This window comes from Crocodylus porosus, unplaced genomic scaffold (genome assembly GCF_001723895.1).
Source record: "Crocodylus porosus isolate Cpor-Errol unplaced genomic scaffold, CroPor_comp1, whole genome shotgun sequence".
NCBI lineage: Eukaryota > Metazoa > Chordata > Crocodylia > Crocodylidae > Crocodylus > Crocodylus porosus.
Genome location: NW_017728906.1, coordinates 102,528,092 through 102,555,357, shown reverse-complemented (window position 1 = coordinate 102,555,357; position 27,266 = coordinate 102,528,092). Strand labels below are relative to the sequence as shown.

Here is a 27,266-nt window from a genome sequence, read left to right as displayed (position 1 = left end):
GTTCAAGTTACCTAAAGAGACCGGCCAGGGTGTGGTCCCCTCCGTGCTGACCCACCCTAATCAAATGGTTGCTGCTCAGAGATTTTAGTCACAGTGTCACAGGGCAGAGATTTTGGGGAGAAACAAGGTGGCTTTCTGCCACAAGGGGAATATAGAGCTGGTGATCCTACTTTTCTCTGATTAAAAAAAAAATCCCCAATTTTCAGTTAAAAAAAGTAAATCCAAATCCACGTTTTTCTGTGATTAAAATGAAACATCACTACACACACACAATTGGTGTTTCATTCTAATCACAGAATAATGTGGATTTGGGTTACTTTTTTTAAACTGACAATTGGGGACTTTTTTAAATCAGAGAAAACCAGGATCCCTGATGATAAGATATAGCTGGTAAATAGTAGCGAGGTTATCTGGAGTATCAGATGTTAGGCAGGTTATAATGTGCCATAAATCCACTGTCTATATTAGGCCATGATTATTTTTATATTCAGTAGGCTGATGAAGTTAAATCCGTAGGCTCGTCTGGGAAAGGTGTTTTGTAAATTCCCTTTGAGGACTCGAACTGAGAGATTGGAAAGAGAGTGGCTGTCTTGTGAGAAATTTGCCTAATGAAAGGCTTGACTAAAATGAAATTTTAACTAAAATGAAACTGACTAATGAAAGTGCCTAATTCATCAGCCTGATGAAGGGTATTTGTGCCTGAAAGCTCGCAAAGAATTTTTCCAACTATTTGAATTGATCTAATAAAAGAGATCAGATTTACCCAAAGAACCTTGTCTGCCTGTGTCCTTAGACCAACATGGCTACAACCTACAGCTCTGCCTAATAAGAGGCCACTTGTATGGTGGTTTTACACCCAATAGGATAGGCTTGTCCAATATACAGCTTGGCAGGCAGCATGGCAGCCCGCAAGCCATTTTCTGAAGCCCCAGGTGCTACAATGGGAAATGAAAGTTAACACTGTTTACTTTCATTCCCACCCCTTGTCTCACCCCCAGCCACTCAGCAGCTTCCTAATGGCTGCTGAAGGGCTGGGGAAGGGACAAGGTTCCCACACACACCGTGTCAACTTGATGTTGCCAACGTGGTCCAACTCCTCCCCTCCCACCTCATTTCAAGGTGTCCCTTCCTAGCCCTGCCCCTCCCTTCCTCATTTGCAGGCCAGCTTCTCCCCTCTCTGTCATTGCAGGGTTTCCCTTCCTAGCCCCACCCCTCCCTTCTCCATCTGCATGCCGGCCCCGCCCCGTGCCGGGCTGCATGGGCTGGAGCAGGTTGCAGTGGCAGCAAGCGGACGGGCACGGGGGCCATAAATACCAGCTCAGAGGGATGCTGTGGCTAGGCCCGCGGGAGATGCTGCTGCCGCTGTGGATGTGGCGGCAGGAAGCTGGCGCCGTTCCTACCTCCCCGCATCTGCCCACACCCGCAGACATCATGCTGGGGGTGATGACTCATGGACCCTGGGGAGGGAGGGAGCCCCACCAGTCTGGCTTGGGCTTAGGCTGCCCCAGGCAAGAGGGAGCAGGGGGGTGTCCCTGCACATCCCGCACCCCCTATAGGGTCCCCGCACCTCCCCCTGGCTGTTGAGCCCAGGCACACAGATGTGGGAGCATCCTCAAGGCCACCCAGGTGGCAGGGAGGACATGATGGGGTCAGGCGGCACCCCTTGACCCCTGTGCCCCCAGCCCCCCCCCCGCTGGATGTTGCCCCGACAGAGTGCCTGCAAGAAAGAAATTAAAGATCTGTGATGCATTTCAACCAAGTATTTGAAAACTTGGAGGTATGAAACTATGGTAATAGACAGCTCTGCTAACCTTTGGAAAAAACATCCCTGCAACAATTCTCTGGAGTAAATACAGCACAATGTCAACAGAGGTTTTGCACTCAAAAATGATTTTTATCCCTCTGCAAATTGTGGCTTTCCATGTGGACAAAGGCAGGGAATTAAGAGCAGGGTGGTACGCTCCTCTCCAGCACTGCTAGGGGGTTGTTTAAAATATAGTGCTACCAGACCAAATTGTTTTTATTTTGGATTTTAAACCACATTTCCTGATACAGTTCATTGTCACTTCCTATAACTTCACTGATGTCAAAGGTAACGTGACATCACTTTCTGATGTAATACCTCTTCCTGTGAGATCTTTAAATATGGCTCTGGCCCACTGGGTAATAAAGTTTGTGATCCCGTCCCACATCAAAAAGGTTGGACACCCCTCCAGTAAGTGATCCAGCAACGAAGGCCCAGCTCAATAAGGTTTTATTCTTTTCCTACCGTAGTCTGAATACTGCAGCACTGTCACCTCCCCACAGAAAAACGCCTTGTCATGTTATACTGAGGACAACCCCCAACCCTCTGGAGCACAAGACCCCCATGGGGGAGGGGGTTAGCCCCAACCCTCTGCAACGTCACAGCGGCAGGTTCTGATTGGCCCAACCCTTCTCTCTCCTCCCCCACGCCTGGCTCATGCGCCGCGACGGTCTAAGCCACGTGTGCGGTGCCTTCGGGTCGTCTGTGGAGGGCTCCGCAGCCCAAAGCGGTTGAATCAAGTCATAGCACTAATATGGGAAGGACCGGGCAGGCGGTCCCTTTAAAAGTAGCCTTGAAAGGGTAGCGGCTGCATCACTAAGCCAAGCGGTCTTGACTCCTTCTGCCCGATGGGGGGGGTAAAGAAGAGGTGCGCGCATGCGCTCTCCACCTCCGTCGCGGGCAGAATTGCGTCCCGCCTTCCTATTGGTCCCTTCCGTTCCCCCCTCCTTCTAGCCAGCCCTTCCCAGCCGGCTGGCAAGTCGGGGTTTGTAGTGTCTTGTGATTGGCCGAGCCGGTGCCTGCGCTCTGCACTGCTGGGTTTCGGGCAAGGAGTCGCCGCCGGCCGCGCGCTGCGCTCATTTGTTCTCCTCCCCTCCGCTTGCATCATGGCGGCTGCCGCCGAAGAGCCGTTTCCTTTCCATGGGCTGCTGCCCAAGAAGGAGACTGGCGCCGCCTCCTTCCTCTGCCGCTACCCGGAGTACGACGGGCGCGGCGTGCTGCTGGCTGTGCTCGACACCGGCGTCGACCCGGGCGCCCCGGGCATGCAGGTGGGCAACGGCGGGGGCGGCTGGGCCTGCCGTGTGTGTGAGGGAAGCGTCTCGCGGCGGGGAGGGGCTGGCTCGGGTGTCCGCGGGGAGCTCCCAGCAGGCGCCTTGCATCTCTTCCCACCTCAACCCCTCCGCGTGGGGAGGCGGCGGCGGGGGGGGGGTTAACCTCTGATTCATTCCCTCCTTGCCGGGGCAAGCTGCTTCGGTGGCGCCTGCGCCTAGCGCGGACAGGTTGGGATTACCTGAGTGCTTAAGGCAGGCAGGCAAGCAAGCGAGGGTCTTCAGGTAGATGTGATGTCTTTTATTAGACTAAGATGTGACAAAGGGGCAGGGGGATGGCTGGATGGATGGGCACAATAGACTTTCAAGCATTCCTTGCTCCACTTGGTTTTGTTTGTAGTTATCCTGGCCTGAGAGTTCCTGCTCTGAGTGCTTTGAGCCTGGCCCTGAGCTCTAGGGCTTGGCGCCTTCTGAGCACTTCCCTCTGCAGCCTTCAGTTTCTAACTTGCTTTCTTGCGCACGTGTCTGTGTGTGCATGCCTGTCTGCCTATCTGTTCATCTGTGATTTGTGCACACTCACATACAGTGTGTGGATGCAGTGCAGCTGGGTTTTTTCAAATAGAGATGGGTGTGGGGATGCAAGGCGAGTGGGTTTTGTGTGTGTGTGCTTGCTCATACGTCTGTGCATGTATGCGCACACATGCTGAGTAGCGACTGGATGCAGTGTGCATCTCTAGCTGGATCCGGCAGCAGGTGTGATGGACGCTGAGAAGGAGTTTGGAGAAAGGCAGCGGTTTTACAGGAAGGTTAAAGGAGAGTATAGTTAACTGTGGCAAGGATGCTCGGATGAGAAGTGGACAAGCTAATGTCAGTAGCATATCAAAAGGTGGGGGCTGCTATAGGAGAAGATGGGACTGTAGCTGAGGGGCAGCAATTATTTGGGTCTGCATGCCACATAGGCTGTTCTGGGGAGCTGCCGTAGGCCAGTCAGTACCCTCTCCCTGCCCCGCCCCATGCAACAGCCAGAGTCCCTGTGGCCCTAGCCTGCCCTGCACCTGGTCTGGACTGCCTGCCCATGCTGAGCAGTGGCAGCGGCTGGGCAGAAGCTGCTGCTCGGCATCGGGGGGAAGTGGTCATCTCTCCCTTTGCCGCTGTTAGGCCCTTCTTGCTGCAGCGTCTGAAGCCTGTGTCCAGGTTGCCCAATGACTCCTCTCCCCCACCGTCACAGCTGCCTCTGGGCTGCCTAGCAGGGCAGCAGTGGCAGTGCAGAGGAGCGCTGCCTGGGCTGTCTAGAAAGGCAGTCCAGCTGTGGAGCTATCGCAAGCCCAGGGGGTGGTGGGATGCACTATTGGCCAGACAGCACTTGGGCCAGACCAAGAGACCTGTTGTGGACCATATTTTGCCAACCCCTGCTGTAGATAGAGCAGTACAGAGGTTTGGAGGGGCCTGAAAAAGTTTGAACCTCTTGAAATGGGGCAAAGCAGGCCAGTGGTGAAGGAGTAGATGGTCAGAATGTGTCTGTTTGGAATGAAGTGAAAGGGAATGTTGTCTTGTTACACAGGGTTTTGTTTTACCTAAAGTGCAAGAAAAGCCAAAGCAGGTTCCTCCAAACTACATGCTGATTTATTGGGATGTTGGAGATCAGGCAACAAGAGCAGCTACATACAGCAGAGAATACAAACATACTTACTGATGGGGGTGAGGTCTCAGGGTCCTCAGAATCAATCCTCAGGGTTTGAGGCAAGTTCTACATTCCCACCCCTCTGCCTTTGTATGGGGGAGTTTTATACAGTTCAGGTTCAGATTTCTGTGTTCCTGCCCATTCCTCTGAGATAAAGATCTCTTGGCCACTTCAGTAGGGAGCAGGGAAACTGAGTCATGGCCTGTGACCATTGTTCTTTCCTAGGGTTGCCTTATTAGCATTGCACTATGCAATTCAACTTTCTTGAAACACTCCCTTGCAATCTGCTTCTTGCATGCTAATTGTAGTTATTCAGTCTGAACTGCTTCTGGGATCAGTGTACCTATGCAGAGGAGTGTAGGAACTCCGGAACTTCAAAAAGGGGTGAGAGATGTTCAGGACTCACTGACAGTCTGGGTTTCAGGAAAACCAGAAAGAAAGAGTTTGGTATAGTCAAAACAAAGTTTGTGAGGGTCTGTAGGAGTTAGAAGTTGAATCTCAGGTTACAAATGTGCACAGTGTGGAGATTTGGTTCTTTTAATGGCAGAGCAAAGTAGTAGGGAGTTTTGGAGGAAAGACTCATTATGTCTTTTTATGAAGGCGGTGGTAAATTCAGGGAGGAACTGTCCTGGAGCTATTGACAAGTTGGTCAGGAATAGAAATGTCTAAATGTGATGCATGAAATTGTGAGCAGATCTAATTAGAGAAAGAAAGGGTATAATAAGAAAAAAGGACTGGGCAAAGGTTGCAGTGCTTTGGGAACTTCATGGAGTAGATGTGAGAACAGACCAAAAAAAGAACTGAAAGAATGACCACACAGAGAAAACGGAGGGGGGAGAAGGGTGGGATATTAAGAAGGATGGTGTAACCGTGTTAAAAACAGACTAGGGATTAGGATGGGTGGAGACTGTGATTTGACAGGAAGCTACTTTAAAGCAGGGGTGTGAAGGTCATCCAAACCTACAGGCTGCTTGAGTTGTTTTTGGCTGGTCCTTGGGCCAGGTCTGGATGTAGCATGTGCCCTGGACCAGCAGTCTACAGACTCTGTGCAGTGCATGGGGTTGATCTGATGACACATGATTCTAATTGAGGACCCATGGGTAATACCAGAGGCTGTGTCATAGGGTTCCATAGGCTGTACCTTTGATATCCTTCCTTTAAAGAAGTGATTCTCAACCAGGGTGCCACAAGATTCTTTTATGGATGAAGTAGGGTGTTGCATAGTATAGCACTGTTAGATGTGCAAGCTCCTAGATGTTTTTGGTGCCCAGAACCATATAATGTTTAGGCTGCATGCTCAGGAAAATTAAATGGGCTTAATATTATTATTATTATTATTATTATTATTATTATTATTTCTTTTGTTCTACTGAAGGATGTCAGGCAATGTATATTGTGCTACATCTAAAAGAGAGTCTGATTCTAGTATATTTTATTTGGTTTACAAGGGTTTAATTTTTTCCTATTAGTTGTGAAGAATTAAGTTTCCTGAAACAAAGCTTGACTTAATCTCATCATGTTGTCTTTCACTTTTGCAGCTGTTGCTAGTTTTAAAGTCCTGTGTGTCTGCTTCCCTTGCAGCAGTGGGGTTTTTTTCATTGGCAACTCTGGATAAATACTCATTTTTATCAACCATAATTCAAAAACAATTCACTTGACTGAAACTTCAGGATGTGTGGGTACTTAAATTGGGTGACCGCATAATTCTGTTGTTGTGCCCTTTGCTTCTCTATCCCATCTTCTCTCTGTTGTTAGGTTGCTTATTTTGTTATGTTTCAGTGCAGAAATCATACCATTCAGTGCAGGACCATACCATTTAGCAAGTTTGTTTTATAAAGTGTCAAGTATGCTTTTAGCTGCTGTCACTTCATAAACTTGCAGTTTTTCCCACTAGAAACTGCATTTGGCCAAAGTAGTCAATTTGATCAGATTTCTTTTTAAATAAAACAGTCTATGCAAAAAAGTTTTGTTGTTGAATATTGTCTTAGCTTTTATGATGTAATAAAAGAGCTTAAGCTATATTTTTTTTCTGTTGAAATCAGTCAAGCCCGATGGATTGACACGAGTATGTCCAGTCATGCTTTAAATCAGACTTCAGATTGAGATAATTTAAGAGTAGACTATCCAGCTCCACTCCTGTTACATGCAGAAGCTTCTTGATGTCAGAGTAATTTTTAAATCCTTGATTTAAATTAATTTATTAAAATTATTTAAATTAGTTTCAAAAAGCCCCAGCTAATCTGAAAAATATATGCTGTTGCAACTTTAAAATAAATAATAAACAACAGTTTTTTTCTTTCTCACCGCTGGTCGCTTATTTCATCTGAATTTTACTAAACTACTATTGTCTAAATACAGTACAAAAATAGTCATTCTGATGTTTTTCCTTCTAAATCCAAAATGGCACAAAATACTTGTAACTATGTCACAAATTGCTTCTTGTTTTAGCACAAGTAAATTGTTTCGGATTTCAGTACTTTGCCATAAACAAAATTACTGACATTTATTTTTGACATCAGTTCTGAAACCAATCAATAGATATTATGTAATCCAATATTAAAACAGTCCATAATAAAAGTAAGTTTTATTATTTAGATTAGTTGGTGTTGCTTTCAGAATTAAAATGCTTGATTATACTTGGCTTGTGCCAGCCAAAATCTTTTTCACGTAATTATGAAATGTGAAGCATCTGTCTGGGACATAAACAAAAGGGACGAAATCTGGGATCTTTGGATATGGAACTCTGTATCCAATATTGGACCAGTGTTCATTGGCTCAAAGACACTACAGGTCCTTACTTATTGGATCCTCAAGTGAAGGGTAGACCTCGGATCAGCTTACAGTAAAGAAACAGTTCCAGACAGGATTCCTCAAACAACGCCCCAAACCCGAGAGCTCTTGCTCTCTGCTCCTCCAACCACTAGCTCCCTGGCTATATCTGCATGCATCTGCACTAGTTTCAACCACACCTCCCAACAATTTATTCATAGAAACCTGTCTTCAGCATAAACCTCTTGTACCTGTTTTGGAACATTTGTTGATTTTTCTGAGAGTGAAAACTTGCACATGTAAACATTAATTGCAGATACCAAACAGTAACAGAGAGTTGAAGTCTGCTTATAATGATTTTTTAAAACAATTTTTTGCCATTATATAGCTGCAGTTCAGTAAATGTTATGTTCAATTGCTAAAGCTGTTGAAGATTAAATTTGTTATGTAGAAACAAAACATATTACTGTTAGCTTTAGCATTTGGAGCAGTTCTTTAGGCAGCCTTTTCAAAGTAAAATATGTTAGTTTCTGCTAAATGGGAGTTACTTTTTGTGGTACTTGTCACAGATGTTTGTTGTATTTCAGTGTAATCTTGATTAAATGTTTATAGAACTACTGTAACCTATAAAAATTCTCAGCTTTAGTATTGCATGAGAATGCACAAGTATCCTTTTGTTTGGAAGCTGTTGAAGTGATTGTTTGTAACAGGGCTGGGCAATTATTTCAGCTGGAGCACTGCTTAATGAGTTTTGGTGAGGTGTCAAGGGCCACAAGGGTAGCCCTGCCCCTTGACAGGTGCCCCACCCCTTGTTGCCATTTTGGAACTAGAAGTCCTGCCCCTAACCTTTGCCACTGGAAGTCCCTCCCCTTGTCCCAGAAGTACTCCGTTTGGGAGCAGGGTTGCCATCTTGAAACTGGAAAAAAAAAACCCCAAATCATATACTAAAAAAATCAAACATCTACTATAACTTATTTTTCTTAAATTAAAATATTTTTCTCCTGATTTTATGTGTGTTTGCATTGTGTATCTAGAAGCAGTTGCATAGTAACTTAAAATACATTCTTACTCATGTATATTGTGTCTCACCGGCTGGGGCTCAGGGACTGGGCTACTTAATGCCCTTCTCTTACAAGGCAGCCTTCCCCTGGAGAGGCTATTCTAGAGGGCCTCTAAGCCTGGCTCTGGTGCCTACCTAGAGTGCTCCCCAACCCCCAAATCTTTCTATCTCTCCCATGCTGCTACTGCCCTCCCCCCCGGTGGCTTCTGGGACCAGGAGCCCCCCACAGGCTGGAGCCACATGTCCCAGCACTGGTGCAGGCATATGGCAGGGATACAGGGTGGCAGTTGCCCCTGCAGCCACAGCTCCCACCAGCAGGTCTTGTCCCTTCCCATGTGGCCAGCTGGACGTGCAGGTTGTGTGATTGGTATAGGGTTTGTGGGGGGGTGATGCTTGTGGTGGGGGTATAGGGCTTATGCAGGGGTTTGGTCTTTGTCATTGGGTATGTGGGTGAGGGCATTGTCAGGGTGGTTTGAGGGTGTGGGGCTTTTGGGTGCATTGTGGGAGATTTTGTGGGTGGGGGGGAGGCTGTGTGGGTATGTGGAGGGCTGCCCAGGAGTGGTGGGTCCCCCCACCTACTCTCCACAGGGTGTACAGCCCCCTGCAGCAGCGGCTGTTTGGAGCACTTGAGACCTGCTGTTGGTAGAGCCTTGGCCGCCTCAGACCCAGTGCTGTCTGTGCTGAATAATTGCAGGCCCAGCCCAGCCTGGCCTGGGGTCATGTGCCTTCGGATGGCACCAGGCCACTGTGCCTGTCACTTGGGGTCTTGGCACTGCACACGGGCCTTGCATCGGGCTGGGCTGGGTCCTGCCTCCAAGTGACCCACACACCATTGGGCTGGGTTGGCTCCATGGAGGCAGGACACAGCCTGATGTACAGCCTCTACGTGCTGTGCCGGGACCCCAGCTAACAGCCAGAGCAGGCTGGTGCTTCATGAAGGCGCATGGCCCTGGGTCAGCAACATGCAGCACAGGCGGTGCTGGGTTTGAGACGGCTGGGTTTGTGCCGTGTTGTGGGGGGTACTCTGCCAGCTGTGGGCCCTGAGCGCTTGACAGTCAATGCTGCTGCAGGGAAGCTGTATGCCCTTTGAGTGCCAGGTGGAGGACCCCTCCCCTGAGCTCCTCCACACCCAAACACAGCCTCTTCCACACCCACAATCCTCCCCCACCCCCACATTCCTACTTAGCTAGGACAGTGTCTGGGACCAGGTCATGCTGCAGCCTTGCCCCACTCCTATTTGCCCCCAGCATGCTGTGATAATGTGCTGGGGTAGCCATAGAGACACTCTGGCCAGATGCATGCCTTGCCCTACTTTTTTCTGCACATTTTTGTTTGATACTTGGGTTTCTAGCTGGCAGATTTAGATCCCATGCTGCAAATATGCACTGCAAGGAACACTTTTTTGTTCCCAGTGTGCCTTTGAGATGCTGCAGCAGGCGCATGTGTGCTCATCTGGACATGCCCTAAGAGTGTTTTGATAAATTCTGTTTTTAATTCAGTCCATTGTTTTGCTGAGCTGTTCTTTCCATTCTTATATCTTTGGATCATAGAAGAAACCTTGCTGTATTGCCATATAATGGGGTGACCAAACCATGGTTTGCAAGCCACATGCAGCTTAAACACAACTGCAGAACAAAGTCATTCAACCACAGATTATTATTTAAGCTAGAGGATGATGTGCCTATCTTGACTCTGGGGCACATTAATCTTAAGTTTTGTGTTCTGAGGCTCATGGTTATGCCAGTATTCTTGTGCTGGAAATGGCTTAGAAATTTGGCTGACTGTATTATATAATATATGCCATAATCTAATTCTATCTGGATATCTGTGGTATCTTTTTATTGTATTTATTTTTTTTAGGTTCAACCTTATCACTTTTCTTTTGAAGGTTTCTAGTATCTCCTTTACCTTTCTAACCTTCTCCCTAAAGTTATGCAACACATCTTTTTTCGTGGAGGGTTGGAAGTGACAACCTGTAAAGCCTGGTAAAGTTGGTTGCTTTTCATGTAGTTTGAGGTGGGAACATGGGAAAGTATGAATGCTCTGTTCAGCCAGTGAGTTTGCCTCCTGCCTTGGAAAGAATTCACTCCTTCCATAGTGTTTATTTAGTGGGTTTCCAACAATATAAACAACTTCTTAACAGCAGTTGAATGTGACAGGATATTCATATTCTCATTTATTTTTGAAACATAAAGAAATCAAGCTTGTAACTGCATACTGCTTGGGATGTAAATCCCAGGTTATCCTTCTCCCTTAATGATTTGTATTTGTTCCTTTTCATTTCATTTTGTGTCCTTTATTGTTTTCCCGGGGATGATTCCTGTACTGCTGCAAGATGAGGGAGGAACAGTGGTATGGAATGTAATGTGTACTATTCTATTTTGTTTTTTTTCTCTGTTAGTTTTTTAAAGTTTGGAAGGAAAAGGGTGGCTTAGCCAGGTGAAGATATTCCTCAGAAATACAAGTGGTGTTTTTTAGGTAGTTAAAAAACATGTAAAATTTTGATCCTGCATTGATTTTAGGCCTGTGAGCATTATTAATGTAATCTTTCCTTTTTCTTGCCTCTTAGACATTGTTTTTCGGAAATCAGATAATTTTTATACATGGCTAACAGCATTGAAATGCAGTCCTCATCTCCACATGAATCTGCAACCATAATGTTAACATAATTCTGTGCTGTTTTGTTTGTATGTGTGTGAATAAAATGCAGGCTTGCCTAAAATGTGTAGGTCAGTGTATTTTTAAAAAAAGTATAACAATGAAGGTGTCAGGTTTGCTGTTGGAAGTGTCACTGACAGAATCTGGTTATCTTCAATTTCAAGTGATTATTTGTTTGTTTTCAGATTACAACTGATGGGAAACCCAAGATAGCTGACATTATTGATACAACAGGCAGTGGTGATGTAAACACTTCCACGGTAGTAGAACCCAAAGATGGGGAAATTGTAGGTCTTTCTGGAAGAACTCTAAAGGTAAAGGTTTCTATAGTATCATTGTATGGGGTTTTCTTTACTGTTGCTGGATTCAACGTCCCTCTTCCATCCTTTTTGTTTTTCTGCATCAGGTATCACCTTCTAAGCCCCACCCCAAACTAGTATAGCATTTGCTGACCATTGTGTTAACTAACATAACATTTGCTGACCATTATGGTGTTGATTTTGCTTGTATGTTATGTTTATCTTGTCTATTTATGCTTTAAGTTCTGTGGGTCAGAGGCTGCTGATCACTGGGTGTTTTCAGTATTAAAACACACTTAAAGTTGGTTATTTGATTGGTCCTTTAGGCATTTTTAAAATGACAAATCCAATATTTTAAACTTAGTTTTGAAAGACAGATCAGCAGAACATCATGATACCTTTAGAAATATCCCAAAATGTGTGCGATCATGTGAAATATACTAATATTTGTGGAGACTAGCTTTATAAAATATATCAGATTAAAACTTGACATCCGGAGACAAGAGTCTGATTAGGTAACTGATGGTTCTAGTTACAAAAATTGCATTTTCTTGCTGTTAAAACCCCAAAGGTCTAAAAATGGTTTAGAACAGGTGACCAACCTGTGGTATGAGTGCCACAGGTTGCATGGGTAGCTTCTGCCTGTGACAGGGGAAATGGATTGGAATAGGTCATGGGACTTATTTTGTGGCATGCTTCCCAAAAAGGGTGGATACCACTGGTCTAGAAGACAGCTGAGGTGGTAAGTCTTGTGAACAACTATTGCTTTTGTTATTAATAGTCTTTATGAGGACTGATTTTTGACAGGTTAATGAGATGGAAGTTCTAACTTTACCTTTTTACAATATTTGAACTCCTCCATGGTGTCAGTCTTTTTATGATTGTATATGCGAGAATATAGTCCTCTGTCCTAATTGATCTGATAGATACAGGGTCAGCAAACTTGGTCTGAAAGCCCAGCAATAGCAGAAGGTAAAGCTCTACTTTTACCTCAGGCATGTCAGCATCTAATATAGGAAGTAGAATTGCCTACAATAATGATTAAAAGAAACCAGAACAAAATACTGCTTCGGCAATGTATTCTAGAGCTGGTACAAGTGGCGAGCTCTGTAAAATGATAGTTCAGTTTCTACCACCATAAAACACCTGTATAGAGGTTTTCAATATGGTGCCACATGTATTAATACTCATTTCCTTGGAATGGGATTATGATTGCCACCTAATCTCGCAAAACCTGTTGGTTATTGCCACTTGAATACAGTGACGGATCCGAACCATTACAAATATATTTAGCTGTGTCATTTTATATAATACTTTAGCATTTGGTAGACATTTAGCATTGCTTTTTGAGTTTGACTATATATTTATATTTAGTGAGCCTGTCTTTATTTTGGAGACTTATTTGTTTGCTCTAGATTCCAACAAGCTGGATAAATCCTTCAGGCAAGTACCACATTGGCATGAAAAATGGCTATGATGTCTACCCTAAAGCTCTTAAGGAGAGGATTCAGGTAATGTTACCCTTTTGTTTCTGTTGTATGTATTCATATTTTATTGATTTACTCCCTTTTATAATAAAACCTTTTTTATTTTTTTATTTTTTTTTTTAAATTATGGCTTTAAACAACTTATGTAACATGATTTGTTTTGTATGTAGTTCTTTATGTACTAAATCATCTATGAATCATTTGGCAACTCTGCATGTGCAAAGTACTAATATTGTTATATTTTAGTGAAAAAATCTTAGCTTTTTTTCTTTTACAGAAAGAACGCAAGGAAAAACTCTGGGATCCTTTTCACAGACTACTTCTAGCAGAAGCTTGTAGAAAACTAGATGAATTTGATGCTGTTCATAGCTCTCCTTCACAAGTTTGTACTATTTATTTTAAAAACTGTCATGGTTCATAGTTTGCAAATGAAGAATAAGAGACCTAGTAAGATTATTCTAGTACACAATTTTATTTTTATATTTTTATTCTTTTGTTGGGTAGTAGAAAATGTATATAAATACTTCTGTGGCTTTGAATACTCTCACTTTGTTCTATATCACTTTTTCCAGTAAAGTGGTTTCATTTTCTGTATTGTCTCCTGATAGATTTTGTGATCTGTGATGATTTCAGTAGAAAAAATTGAAAATATTTTCCTTTCATGAAAGCTGCATGTTATTGTAAAGTGACAGGCAGTTCACTAAGGGTTTGGACCAGTGGCTCCCGACCTCAGGTTACGACCAAAATCAGGGTCGTGGGGAGGTCTGCCCCTCTCACCTGCAGGGCTGTCCCTGGTGCATGGTCCACATGGCTCTCGTTGCTACTGCCTTCCACAATCCTGGCCTGGCCTGGGGTCTGCTAGTGCTGCCAGGCTTCAGTGAAGTGGAGGCAGGGGTTGTGACCCAGATTTAGGATCGCAGCAAAAAAAAACGTTGGGAGCCACTGGTTTAAACTGTTGTAACAGTCCTATACTTTATTGATTTCAGTTGTTAAAGTATAATAGCTAAATCCCTCTGCTGCTGTAGAGACACTGTTTTAGCTTTAACTCTCTTATTCAGAATTACATTTTCAGGGGTTACTTACACTGTATGCTTTCATAGCAGTTTAACTGTTACAACTGGAATGTAGTCTTGAGTGGCAGCTCTTTTTCCCCTTAGTAACTGGGGTCTACTTAAGTTGCTGCTAGCAAAACCAATTTTACAGCCTTTTTGAATTGAGCCCGCTCCACACTGCTGATTGTTGAGTGGGCTGTCTGTTATGCAGTCCCACGCCTCTCCACTGATTGACGAAGAGGGGCCAGGTCATGCGCTGGGCAGCCCTCAGCCAGTTGGGGGTGGTTCAGCCTTTACACCAGTTGGCCCTCCCTCCCGCCCCACAGGCTGTAAGGCCAGGTCGCAGTGAGCAAGAGGACTGCCTCTTTTAAACTTCATGGAGAATGCCCAATTTTTTGGATTTATTAAAGTTTCTGAAAGTTATCCTCAGCCCTGAGTGCTCTGAGCTCTTTGGAGCACTTGTGAATCATCTTTGTTAATGACGACTCTGAATGGTTTGTTACCTTTTTTTATATCCCTAAATTGATTCACAAGCATGAATAAAATAACTTAAGTAAATGCATTTCTACTTTACACTGCCTGCCCTGTCCTCAGACTACCTTAGAAATATGGGTAGTCACTACTGAAGACAGTGTACCCTAAGCTTTCAAACATTACTTGTTCATATCTTTTATAATACTTATAAGTTCCTTAAGAAGCGGTGATACAAGTACTGTCATCTTTCTTACTTTAAATTTGCTCTAAAGACCTCTTTAAAAGTAAGACACTATTAAAACTGGTAATCTGTGCTAAAAACTAGACTTAACAATTTTCAGTGGTTTGTAAATTGTGCCTGCATCCTGAGTTCCTATAAAATAATATAAAATAGTTACTGCAAATTGGTCTCTTTTGTTCTTAGATCCAGCCAAGGTACTGTACAATAATTATGTCAACAGAAATGGGTATATTGGCTTTGTTAGAAGAATATATTTAGCATGAATATAACAGCATATGATCTACTGAAGAATAATATTAGTAGCAACTTTTTTAAATACATCCATGTGTCAGGAGACAGGAGCGTTCCCAGTAATTGAATTGACTAATAAACAGCGCTAAAATGATAAGCCTTTCACCTTGTGAAAATATGTGGTTCATGTTACTTAAAAAAATAAAAATGATATGTTATGCTTTCTCTTCTTTTTCCAGGTAAATAAACTACAGAAGGAGGAGCTTCAAAGTCACATAGAACTGTTGAATTCTTTTGAGAAAAAATACAGTGATCCTGGTCCTGTCTATGACTGCTTAGTGTGGCATGATGGTGATACCTGGAGGTAAATGCTCAAGATTTTGCTCCATTATAAAATAACTTGCTTGTGCATATAAATCACTGAATCTCTGAGTTTTGGATTGCTGGAAAATAGAGGAACTTATTATATGTCATTTTTTTAAAGAACACTTCCAAAACAAGCTTGTAAAGAGGATCATAGAAAAGCTTGCTAATGTAGCCATTATGTAGGTTCTGATCCTGCATCATGATCTTGTAATTTGGTCATCAGGCCTGTGCAGAGTTCTGGTGAAGTATTTGGACCAAAGTAAGTGCAGTTTCAGTAGTAGTTTAATGTTCTTCTATTGCCCAAGAATGCATTAAAGTGTCTTGTCTTGCTGTTCTTGGGTGTATAAATTGCTAGTTATTTGTATGTAATTATTGGGGATCCTGGTTTTCGCTGTTTAAACATCACAGATTCTCTGATTAAAACCCCCCAAATGGACAATTAAAATTAAATGCCATATTATAGTATAGTACAGTATAATCAATCGAGCACAACGTGTTACTGATATATTTACAATTTTAAAGCAATTTTGGAAGCCTGCCAGTGTCTCGATCAATAAATTCTAAATACCTGTAAATGTTGGTATTTGATTTTGCATTTTTTAAACATGGAAAATCAGAGCTCTCACTCCCCCTTCACTCACTAGGGTCCCAGGCTCCTCACTCCCAAGCCACAACTACCTTCCCCCCCTAGCCGCCAAGGCTACAGGGCCAGGGACCCAGGTCCGCAGCCCTCTATCCCTGCACAGCGCCTGAGTCCTGGCTTCCCCCCATGGGAGATAACAGCTGCTGTGGCCCAAGCGGGCAGCAGAGTGTGGAGTCCGGCTCCCCTTCTCCCACAGGTGGCACAGCTGGAGTGGAGCCTATGGGAGAGATGGATGCAGGCTGCCTGCTGCAGGATCAAGCTTCATGCCCTGCTGTCCTTCCCGCAGACCTTCCACAGCCCAGAGGGTGGGACCTGGCATGGCAAGTCAGAGTAGGGTCAGGTGGAGAAGCTCCTTGCTACTGCAAGCCCCATGCTGCCCTGGCAAAGCAGCCGCTGCTCACCTGGCAGCTGTGAGGGGCCCAAGCCCGCAGCGCTACCCCTGCTGCTGTCAGGCAGGTAGGAGGCACTTTGACAAAGTGGCACAGGGTTGCAGTGCCGAGAAGCTTTCCTGCCTGGCCTTGCTCTGCCCTCTATTCTGGGTCTTGCTTGCTGGGCTGTGGAGGCCCCAAAGGGAAGGCAGCAGTGTGAGCCTGCAATGGACAGACCACACCCACCCCACGCACAGATCTGGGAGGGGGCACATGCCCCCCATGGTCCCTCCAGGAGTGCATGCAACAGCAAGAGCCAGCCCCACCCTCTTTGCCCCCTGAACAAGCCACCCGCAGCCCTGTCCTGCTCTCTGTTGGGGCCCTGCGGCCACGCATTCTGACCCTTGGCCCCAAGCCCCCATGTGCTGCCCAGCTGATCAACAGTTCCAGCCCTGCCCAGCTCCCTCCCTCCCTATGGGGGCCTCAATTTCCTCCTCTTTTCCCTCCCTCTTTCCCCGGGGAGGTGTTTTCCAGGGTGCCCGGCAGCCGTGTGCATGGATATGTGCCTGGCGGCTCTCCTTCTGCTTCCACCTGTTCTTTTGCAGGCTGGAACTCTGCCAGCCTGCAGAGAGCTCTTTGTAAAAGTGGAAGATCTGAGTGTTTCTCTGCTAAAATGAGAAATCCATATTTTTCTCAGTGAAAAGGGAAAATTTGTGTTTTTTCCCTGTTTTTCTGTGAGAAAAGGAAAACCCAGATCCCTGGTAATTACCCATTAGTGACACGCATTGGAATTTGTGAAGACTGTTCATTCAACACTTCTTTTGTAGGTAATGTATTTTCCACAATGACCAGCACTACAAGTGTTTGAAGTTAGGATCTTAAATCAGTATTAGGCCATGTGAGTGAAGTGACTTGACTTTTTCTCCCTGGGCTGCTGAGTAAAAAATACAAATCCTTAAGTCAACTGGATGCAGCACTTATGGAAAATTAAACTGTTACTCTAGATGCCTTCATGATTTAGAAGCTTTACCTTGAGCATCCAGGTTTGAAAATTCTAACTATAGTCACTTATAAACAAATATGCAACTAAAAAGCCCTTCTACTAGCTTCTGTAATTTTAAATGGAAAGGAAACAATTGAAGTCTTGCTGTGCACAGATTTATCTTGTATATTTTGACACTCTTCTGTATTGCCAGAGCCTGCATAGATTCAAGTGAATGTGGGGACCTAACAAACTGCACTGTGTTGAGGACCTACAGAGAGTCACAAGAATATGGATCTTTTGGAACATCAGAGATGTTAAACTACTCTATTAATATATATGAAGAAGGAAACCTACTTTCTATTGTGACAAGTGGAGGTAATTTTTAATTGGTAAAAAGAAAAAATTCTCAGTATATCAGTAAGCAGAAATAGTATCACTTTTTTTCTTTCCCCACAAAGTAAGATAGGCTTCATTTTCCAAATATCCTATATCAAAATATGCCCACCCATTTTTTTTTTCATTTAATTAGCAAAACATCTGTTAGATTGCTCCTTATGGGGGAGGAACAATTTAAGTCAAGGCGCTTAAAATCTCTAAAAAATCATAAATTGAAATCAATGTAGTTGTGTGAAATTAAAATGAAAATGCATGCTATTGACCCCTCATACATGTGTTAAAATATTGTTCTTGATATGTCATGTATTTAAATTTTATATAACCTTAAGCAAAACATAAATTTTTGAAATTACTATTATGACTGGAAACTAGCAAGTTATGAAAACTATTTCTGCATGTAACATTAAGCATTTGTGTGAGAGGTTTTATCTTTTTTTTGTTGTCTGTTATGTTTTGGGTTGGGGTTTTGTTTTTGTTGTTTGTGTTTGTGTTTTTGAGCATTGGGCTGAAATTTTATAAAGATCTATTTGCATCAATTCAAAATAAAATGGTTTTGTTTTTTAAGAAATGAGAAGTTAGCTTTTCAGTACATTTAATAGTTGTCGTGAACTGTTTATATATACACACCAGGCGAAGCTCCAAAACTAATACCTGTGTGACTTTTGAAGTCAGTAGGCTTAGCCTTGCTAACTAAGTCCTACTCAAATAACGAAGCTTCAGCCTAAACTGAGATAATATTTCTCTTGTTTCTACTTCCTTGGTGATGTTCTTTGTACAGTTTTGTGTTCTGTTGCTTATTTGAGTGCTAATTTATACATGTACCAGTGTCTGCAGAGAAGACCCAATCAGGGTGCGGGCCCAGGGCAAATCATCCTGTCCAGGGCCCCACCCCTGGACATGAGGAAGCTGATGGTGGATTCAGCAGTGGGGGGGTTGTGCCAAGAGGCAGGACATGAAGCCATCGGCAGTGTGCAGTTGCTGCAGCTGCTCTGGCTGGCTCCACGGGGCCCCGATTCACCCCACCCCGGGACAGGCCCAAGTGTGTGGAGAGCTCTGCATGCAAGAGTTACCTGGTCTCCAGCTGCCCGCACCATGTGAAGTGATGCACGGGTATCTGGGAACCAAGGAGCTCCTTAATTGCTTGCTGCCCATGCTGCACATTTTGAAGCGCAACCCCTTGGCTACTTGTGCAAGGACAGTTAAAGTCACAATGTGTAGCTTAGTGCTGGGCTCCATGCCATATATTCAAATTTTAAGTGCAATACAAACTAGCAGCAACAGTGTTCCTCATTAAATTGGGAACATCTTCATCACTGGTTTGCCATTTTACCATGCCACATATTGCCTGACCACATTACACTTTACAATTTATCACACATTTAATGCTAATCATCTGATAGATGCAGTGTCTGCTAGGGACCATATGTGTATAACCATTCATTTTAATGCAGTTTTTCCTCACTCTTCATGTGAATGAGTGTAAGAATTTATGGTCCTCTTTTTCAGCTTTTTTTTAACGTAGTTGTTCCTTCATGGCTTTCTCCAGAGGGTAATTTGGTTGTTTTCCCTTCCAGCTTGCAAGAGAATTTAAAGAACAGCTTCCATTTGAAAGGCAACATCTAAATGAGTTTACCTGTGTATATATGTAACTTGGCTGTTGTTTTGATTTATGTTTAGACATCGTGAATCCAGTGTTCACATTTTCGTATAGTGACAGTTGGGACACTACTATTACAGCTTCAACCCTAACCTCATTTTGGTGCAGAATATAATTAGTAACATTACATTGTCATAATTCAAGAAAGCTTGCCTAAAAGGTTGCTTGTGTTCTTAACACTTTTTTTATCCCACGTTCATCTAATGCACCACTTTTTGTGATTTCAGTGTAAACTTAACACGTTATAATGATAAAACATTCTACAGGTTTTCCCTTGTATAACAAAACTTGTTTAAAAAGAGGTTAATCGCATTGCTGTTAGTTTTTCTATTAAGGTTAATATCACAGGAACAGACCTTTAGTTTTAATAAACATGTTTTATGATATTTTGCCATAACTTCTATCAAATAGAGCAAATCCAAGTAAAATACTATTTTCAGAGCAGCATGAAGATACTTTAAAGATAATGACTTGTACAATTCCAAGGTGGGTCGATTAGTGGAAGATGGCACTGTAATAGCTCAACAGGTAAATAAAATGGTAGAGACTTGATTCGCTTGTGGAGCCTAGCCATGATGGCAATAAGTGTGTCAGAAGGGGAGAAAGTTGTTTTGGAGGCCTAAAGCCAGCTGATCCAGCCTACAGTGGGGTGACACAGGTAGTCTGACAAATGTGCTGATGTAGTGCAGTTCCAGTGGACCATTTGCTAGTGAGGCAGTAACATTATCTCTCTCCTCTGGATAAGCCCATGGTGTGCATCAGGTGCAGGAGGGGTTGAAAGGCAGAGGTCTGAAATGTTGTAGCTCTGGTTCCAGCCTTTGTGCTATTTTTTCACTTATCTTCCAAACACATTATCAGTATCTTCCATCAATAGTTAGACTGCAATACCACACATTTCAAAAACAGTACTTTTTATAAGGAAAAAATATTTGGTGCACACCTACATGAAGAAATAGTAAATAGTACCAGCAAAGTTAAGCATGATGTGTGGATGGACTTGCAAACACAGATGTCCAGATTAAAATGAGGATTAATGCAGGGTTTTTCCCATCCTGGTAGCTTCAGCATAAATCATTTACTTTGTTTATATTTAAATGGCTAAGCAAATGAAACTGATTTGAATTGTAAGTTAAGTGATGTTTCTATTGGACTCTGTTTAGCACATGCAACACTGTTTTATCTTTAATCTGTCTAGGAGCACATGGGACACATGTAGCTAGTATTGCTGCTGGATACTTTCCAGAAGAACCAGAAAGAAATGGAGTGGCTCCTGGAGCTCAGATTCTTGCCATCAAGATTGGTGATACAAGGCTAAGCACAATGGAAACTGGCACAGGCTTAATAAGAGCTGTAGGTCTTTTATTAATAGACAATTATGTTGCCTCCTTTAGCTAAGCATGTATAATATATCTTCTGGATGGTTAGTACAAATATAAGTTGAGATGTACCTGGACATTGCTAAATTAATTAATATTGTGTCATTTTCATGTGAGGGGGTTTATAGGCTTATTATGGGTTATTATTTTCTTGTGTACTACATAACCTAGAATATAATACACACCTTATTTTTGAGAGGCAGAATGAAGAAAGATTTTCCCCCTACCCCCTCTGAGTCAGGGTGTATAGAGTAGGGACAGAGTCTAATTTTTGGCTTCTACCCTCAACTACAACTGAAACCCTAGGTGCTGCTAAAGACTAATCTCCATGGGTGGATCTGTGATTTTGAAAAAAGCTAGAGTTTCAGGGGCTTTGAAATAGAAGAAGAGAAACCAGAAGTAGGTAACAGGCAGCAAAGTCGCCTTTGGAAAGGTTAGCTTGATTAGTGGAACATCAAGACCACTAAAAAGGAAATGTTATTAATGCCTGTACAGTTGAAGAACAACGAGTCATGAAGTCAACGGATTCCCTTAGCTACCTGAATGGTAATGCTACAACTACTGCACTGTGGAATAGGAGTCAAAACAGGATTTGACCATTTTTCCAGCCTACTCAGGTCATTCTGAATCCTGGTCAATCCTAACTCTATAAAGCATCTGCAACTCCACCCAACTTGATCTTTTCCACAAACTTGCAACGTGTGCACTTGATCTCATCTTTAAATCATTAATGAAGATTATGAACAATACCAGACCCAGGACAACCTTCTCAGGAACTCCACTTAATTTTTTCCAAATAGACATTGAACCATTGATAACTCATTAGATCATTGTACTCAACAAGTAGCTATGTATCCCACCCTACAGACTACATGAAAGTTCTGCATTTCCATACCTGGTTAATGGGAATGTCATGGGAGACTGTGTCAAAAGCCATGCTAAACTCAAGGTATTCACTGCTTTTCCTCTCCCCACTCTTCTTAATCCACAGGGCCTGTCATTTTATCATGGGAGGAAAGCAGGTGGGTCAGGTGTCACTTGCTTTTGTTGAATCCATGCTTCCTGATCACCTTGTTCTCCAAGTGCTTTACAACAGATTCCTTGAGGACCTACTCCATGATCTTTCCATGTGTAGAGGTCAGGCTGACTGGGGTAGTTTTCCAGATCCTCCCCTTTTCCAGTCATCCAGGATCTTAGTTGACTTCCAGAGTTTTCAAAGACTCAATGACTCAAACTGACTCAGGTAATTTAATCTGTACGCTAGCATGCATCCCATCTGGGCCTGCTGACTTGAAAGCACCTAGCCTTTCTATATGTTCTTCTATTGCTCCAGGATGTTTGTCTCTTTCCCTAGCTTTGCTGCCAACTGCACCCATCATCTGATAGCTGTTCCTATTTGTGAAAGCTGAAGTAAAAATGGGATTAAATACTTCAGTCTTATCTGCAACATCATAACTAGATTTCCTTTTTCCATTTTTGTAAGAGGAAGACCATAGAAATTGTAGGTCCTTTACTTTTGACGTATTTGTAGGATCACTTTATCTCCTTATGTCCCTTGCTGGCTGTGTCTGAAATTGTGCCTTGGCCTTCCTGATTTTCTTTTTGCACACCCATGCAATGTTTTTCCTAGTACTATAAGTAAGTTTCTGCTTTTTTTTTTTTGAGTTTCATCTCATGGAAGAGATTACTGTCTAGCCAGGCTGGCCTCCTGTTGTACTTCCCTTTGTTCTATTTTATTGGAATCGTTTGTTCCTGTGTTCCTAAGAGGGCCTCCTTAAAGTACAACCAGCTCCCTTGAAATTCTTATCCTCTCAAACTTGCCTCCCAGCAGAGCCTTCCCACCAGTTCCCTGAATTTGTTAAAGTCTGCTTTTCTGAAATCCAGTGTCCTTATTGTTCTGCTCTCCTTCCTTCCTTCCTTCCCTTAGGATCTTGAACTTGTTACCTTCTACCTTTTACGTTCTGATCAGTAAGTCGAGAAGAGCTTCCCTCCTACTTGGTACCTCTTATCTGTATCAAAAAGTTATCCTTGACAGGATATTTGCTATACTGCTTGTGCATGGCTATATTTCCATCCCAGCAGATACCCTGATAATTAAAGTCCCCCATGAGAATCAAGTCCTGTGATTTTTTTTTTTTTTTTAAAGTTTCTATATCTTTGTTTAAAGAAGGCCTCATCATCCCCCTTCTCATCCTCATTTGGTGGCCTGTAGCAGATGCCCACAGTGATATCCCCCACCTGCTCTTCCCGCTGACGTTTACCCAGAAGCCTTCAACTGGCCTACCTTCCACTTTGTACTGCATCTTGGAACATGTGTTACCTCACCTTTGTATATACAAGTCAACACGTCCTCCTTTATTCCTCCTGCCTGTCCTTCCTGAACCAGCTATATCCATCCATGAGAGTATTCCAGTCATGTCTCATTAACCCCAGTTAATGCTGTTTTTGTACTAGGACTGCCAATTCTGTCTCTTCCCCACACTTCTCATTTGTGTATAAAACATTTTGGGTATTGACCTGTTCCATCCTTTCCCTGAGAACACTGCTCAGGCTTCTGTTATTGCTTCCCATCACTAAGTTCTTATCCAGGTCTCAGACTATTTACTTACCTCTGGGTTTTTGTCTCCATTCACTAGTGAATCTAGTTTAAAGCTCTCCATCATTACTTAGATGGCTAGGAGATATCTGTGGTGGAAAAAGAGAAAGGGAGGTGGATAGAAATAAAAATACCATGTGGATGTTCTATAAAATTCTCTCTCAGCCTGCTATTTAGATGTCAGTAAAGGGTCATTTCACTTGAGTAATTGGATCACAAAGCAAAAGGAAAATTGAGCAGTGCTAGTTGCAAGCACTTAATGGCCCCAAAACATCTGTATTCTTGTGCTCTATATCAGAGGTTCCCAACTTTTTCCTATCGCATACCCCCTTCCAGATCTACCAACTGCCTATGTACACCTACCAGCATATGATTTACCAGCTGCCTGTGTACCCTTACCACGATAAATATAAATTATTTTAATAGAAAACAAATCTGCCGTTACAATTTCCCCCACGTAGTCCCCAGAGATGACTTATGTACCCCTAGGGGTACTTGTACCACATTTTATGAATCCTTTCTCTAGATCATATAATTTAGAAGTTGGTCCATTATGAGAGTATAGGGCTTCAAGTGTGTTTACTGGCTACAGAGAAAAAATATTTAGGTAGACTTGCACTTCAGTTTTAAATTACCTTAATGCTAATGGTTTTGCTTAAAGATTAATGAGGTGAAATAAATAGTTGTCATGGGTAAGCAGATGACCTCTGCCACCCTATAAATTATTATCTTTCATCAGTTTAAACTCTGTTTTTAACAGATGATAGAAGCAATAAAATATAAATGTGATCTCGTCAACTACAGCTATGGAGAAGCCACTCACTGGCCAAATTCTGGGTAAGTGCAGTAATTTTAATATAGAATTTCAGTTTTCTTCATGTTGAACCTGATTACAAATAGCATTTCACTTGGGTAGTAGCATGATCAGCAGTAGTAGATATTTAGAATTGTGAATCCAAAAAGGATGACAAAGCCGGTAGGGAAATACAGATTGCCTAAGCGAGGGACTAACAATAGAGGGATGGGGGTGAGGAGGGGAACGCAACTAGGTTACAAGAGATACAATGTTGGCCAACTAAGCCCAGGGGAAGGGGAAAGGTGAGGGAGGGAGTTTGCGATGCTGAGAGAGAAAGGAGATAGATGCACACAAACCCGTTACAGCGGTCTGCAATGGTGGAGGAAGTGGTTCAAAGAAAGTGTCTCAGTCTATAATAGAGTATCATCGTGGGGGTCCTCTTTGGGTGGAGCGGGGTTGTCCATCTACACGTGGATGATTAGTCAGCTAAGTCAACCTATTCAAATTACCAGTGCTAGTAGTAGGTGCACTGATAGGGGTTTTTTGGGGGGGTTTTGTGCTGATACTGATGGTCGATTTGTTAACAAGCCATATAGGCTGATACTGATCCAATTACTGATATGCAAGCCTGGTAAGTCTATTGTGGAGGAAGGAAGGACCATCCAGGGGGGTGGGAATCAAATCAAGGCCCCCATAGTGAGAGAGGGAGTGGAGCAGGGGCAGGCGCTGCCCAGCAGGGGCAGAGTGGAGCACAGGACAGAGCTGCAAGAGGCTTGTGGGGGGACAAGGGGAAGGAGGGAGCTCCCGCTGTTGCGTGCATCTCCAGTGGAGGCAGGAGCATGTGCCCCCCTGGATCTTCACACAGGGTGAAGGCAGGTTGTTGCTGTGTGCTGGGTCTGGGGGGCAATGGCAGGCTTTTCTTGGTGTGGGGGGCTGGGCTGGGTGGAACAGGATAGGCGGCAGCAGTGGCACTGGGACAAGATTACAGGGCGAGCCATGGTGAATTTTAGGGTGGCTGTAACCCACCCTGTAGCCACCCTTTCCAGCATCGCCTCAGCCCACTCTGAGCACAGCCTTGACCTGGGCCCTGGCCCACCCCCCCCACCATGAAGAGCCTGGTATTGCCCCCAAATCCCCAGCCCGCAGTGGCAGCCCGCCTTTGCCCTGCATACGGATCCAAGGGCACATACCTTCCCTAGGGGTGCGCACAATGGTGGGAGCTGCCCCATTCTGTGCCCCACCCCAGCTGGGCAGTCCCAGCCCCACTTCCTCCCTCACTGTGGAGGCCTCAATCTGCCTTCCTTCCCCCCTGCCTCTTCTCCCCCACAAACTAACCGGCTGGATGCTGCTCTCCAAGCTGCCAGGCTGCATTCCTGGCCATGTGCATGCTGCAACTGTGCCTGCATATGTGGCATGTATCAGTGACATCAGTCACATCAGCCAAGAAAAGCTGATTGCCAATAATATCAGTTTCCCTTTTATCAGTGCCAATACAATATGGACTGGTGTATCAGTGCATCTCTAGCTGGTAGTATTTTAAGACTCTGAGTCTCTTTGGGGAAAAAAAGTCTCTGCAATTTTATCTTTTTACAAAATGGAGTGCCTACAGAATCTTTTGCCTTGAGAATAAAGTTTCATTTTGCTGGCTAATTCATGGCCTTCTTTAAAATTGGAAAAGTTATAGTTTTTGGTCAATTTCTACCCTACATTTGCTTACCCTTCCAGGTTTGGTTGCTTGGCTAAGCAAAATTTGTAATTTATGGAAAGAAAAGATTAATATGAAATATTGGCCCTGTTAAAATAAATAGTAATGTAGTAATTGATAGCATGGGGGTCTGGATTAAAGCCATAGGAAGGAAATTGTGTTTTGTTGTTTAAATGACTTGTTTTCTATGCTTATTTTAGGAGAATTTGTGAAGTGATTAATGAAGCTGTATGGAAACACAATGTCATATATGTTTCAAGTGCAGGAAATAATGGTCCTTGCCTTTCTACAGTAGGATGCCCAGGTGGAACTACATCTAGTGTAATAGGTAAATAGTTTTTCAAAAGATGTCTGTGATATGTCCTTATTGTAATGAACCCCCATAGAACTGGGAGAAAAGTTCTTTTTAAAGAGAATTTGTATGCTGCATCATCATCGTTATTAAAAAAAACAAATAAACAAATGAAAACAGATTCTGCTTTTGGGATTGTTGAAAGCCAGGAGTAATATGTTGGTTATAAACATGGCCTGTTATACTGTACTCAGAGGAATACCCAAATAGCTGTCCTTTTAAACTCTATATTTGAATCACCTGGTTAACTGGTTTATATCGTGCATTGACTGAACCAGGTTAAGTTTAAACTTCTGGGTTCCAAATCTTTTTATATACATGTAGATGGAGGTCTTTGAACAAGTCACATAATTATTGCATTTATCCATGTATTTGTATGGCAAATGATTATTTGGTTTTTGTTATCAATTAGGACCTGATATCTAATCTGAGTGGGCAGTATGCTGTTTACTCGTAATGAGGAACTTTTTCTTCAGTCACCTTTGGCAGGATTTATACCATAAGTAACTAGACTGCTGTGTATCCAAAAAAATACAGGGTGCTTTCTAAGTTGTTTGGATTTGACACAACCTTTAATATACCCAGGGAAGGAAAGCCTTGCAGATGGTCAAAATTTATTAAAAGAAGTCTGTTAAGTGTGTCGTAAGTGCAGCTGTCTTTAAAAGGCATAACTTCACTCAGTGTTTTGGTTGTTTCTTTTAAAAAGTAGCTTGTAGAAACAAAGTTGACTTTCATCCTAATTTATGTTATACAAAGTGTCTTGATTAGACTTGGAACAGACACTGAACATTCTGAAACGCTGTTTCAAAAAAGATCTTCCTTGTATGGCCAGATACCCTTATACACTTCCTCTTTTCAACCCTAATGAAGGCCCAGCTTTGTGATTAGGGTCTAAAATAATTCTGTGGCATTTATCAAGAGAGGTCCTTGCTGGGACTAATAGGCACCAGATTTCCATGCGTGGACCCTGAGGTGGTGCAGGGTCACTTGGAAGAACTGGAT

The 27,266-nt window shown here is 43.2% G+C and overlaps 1 protein-coding gene and 1 long non-coding RNA gene across 3 annotated transcripts in view; one reads left to right on the top strand and one right to left on the bottom strand.

The window, feature by feature from the left end:
* LOC109306357 overlaps positions 1-7,193 on the bottom strand; it is a 16,389-nt gene extending 9,196 nt beyond the window's left edge. The window contains exons 1-2 of the long non-coding RNA XR_002099959.1: positions 7,183-7,193; positions 2,453-2,454 (exon numbers count right to left, since the gene is read on the bottom strand). This is a non-coding gene — a long non-coding RNA (uncharacterized LOC109306357). The remainder of the gene's footprint in view (positions 1-2,452; positions 2,455-7,182) is intronic.
* The window catches only part of TPP2 (tripeptidyl peptidase 2), an 84,020-nt gene continuing 59,440 nt past the window's right edge, over positions 2,687-27,266 (top strand). Inside the window, exons 1-9 of one of the 2 annotated variants that reach the window (XM_019529692.1) lie at positions 2,687-3,072; positions 11,426-11,554; positions 12,955-13,050; positions 13,304-13,408; positions 15,264-15,388; positions 17,598-17,761; positions 20,635-20,789; positions 24,172-24,248; positions 26,113-26,240. In XM_019529692.1, coding sequence (XP_019385237.1) covers positions 2,911-3,072; positions 11,426-11,554; positions 12,955-13,050; positions 13,304-13,408; positions 15,264-15,388; positions 17,598-17,761; positions 20,635-20,789; positions 24,172-24,248; positions 26,113-26,240 — 1,141 coding nt within the window. In that variant the 5' untranslated portion in view covers positions 2,687-2,910. The remainder of the gene's footprint in view (positions 3,073-11,425; positions 11,555-12,954; positions 13,051-13,303; positions 13,409-15,263; positions 15,389-17,597; positions 17,762-20,634; positions 20,790-24,171; positions 24,249-26,112; positions 26,241-27,266) is intronic. The other variant, XM_019529693.1, reaches the window with a different exon arrangement.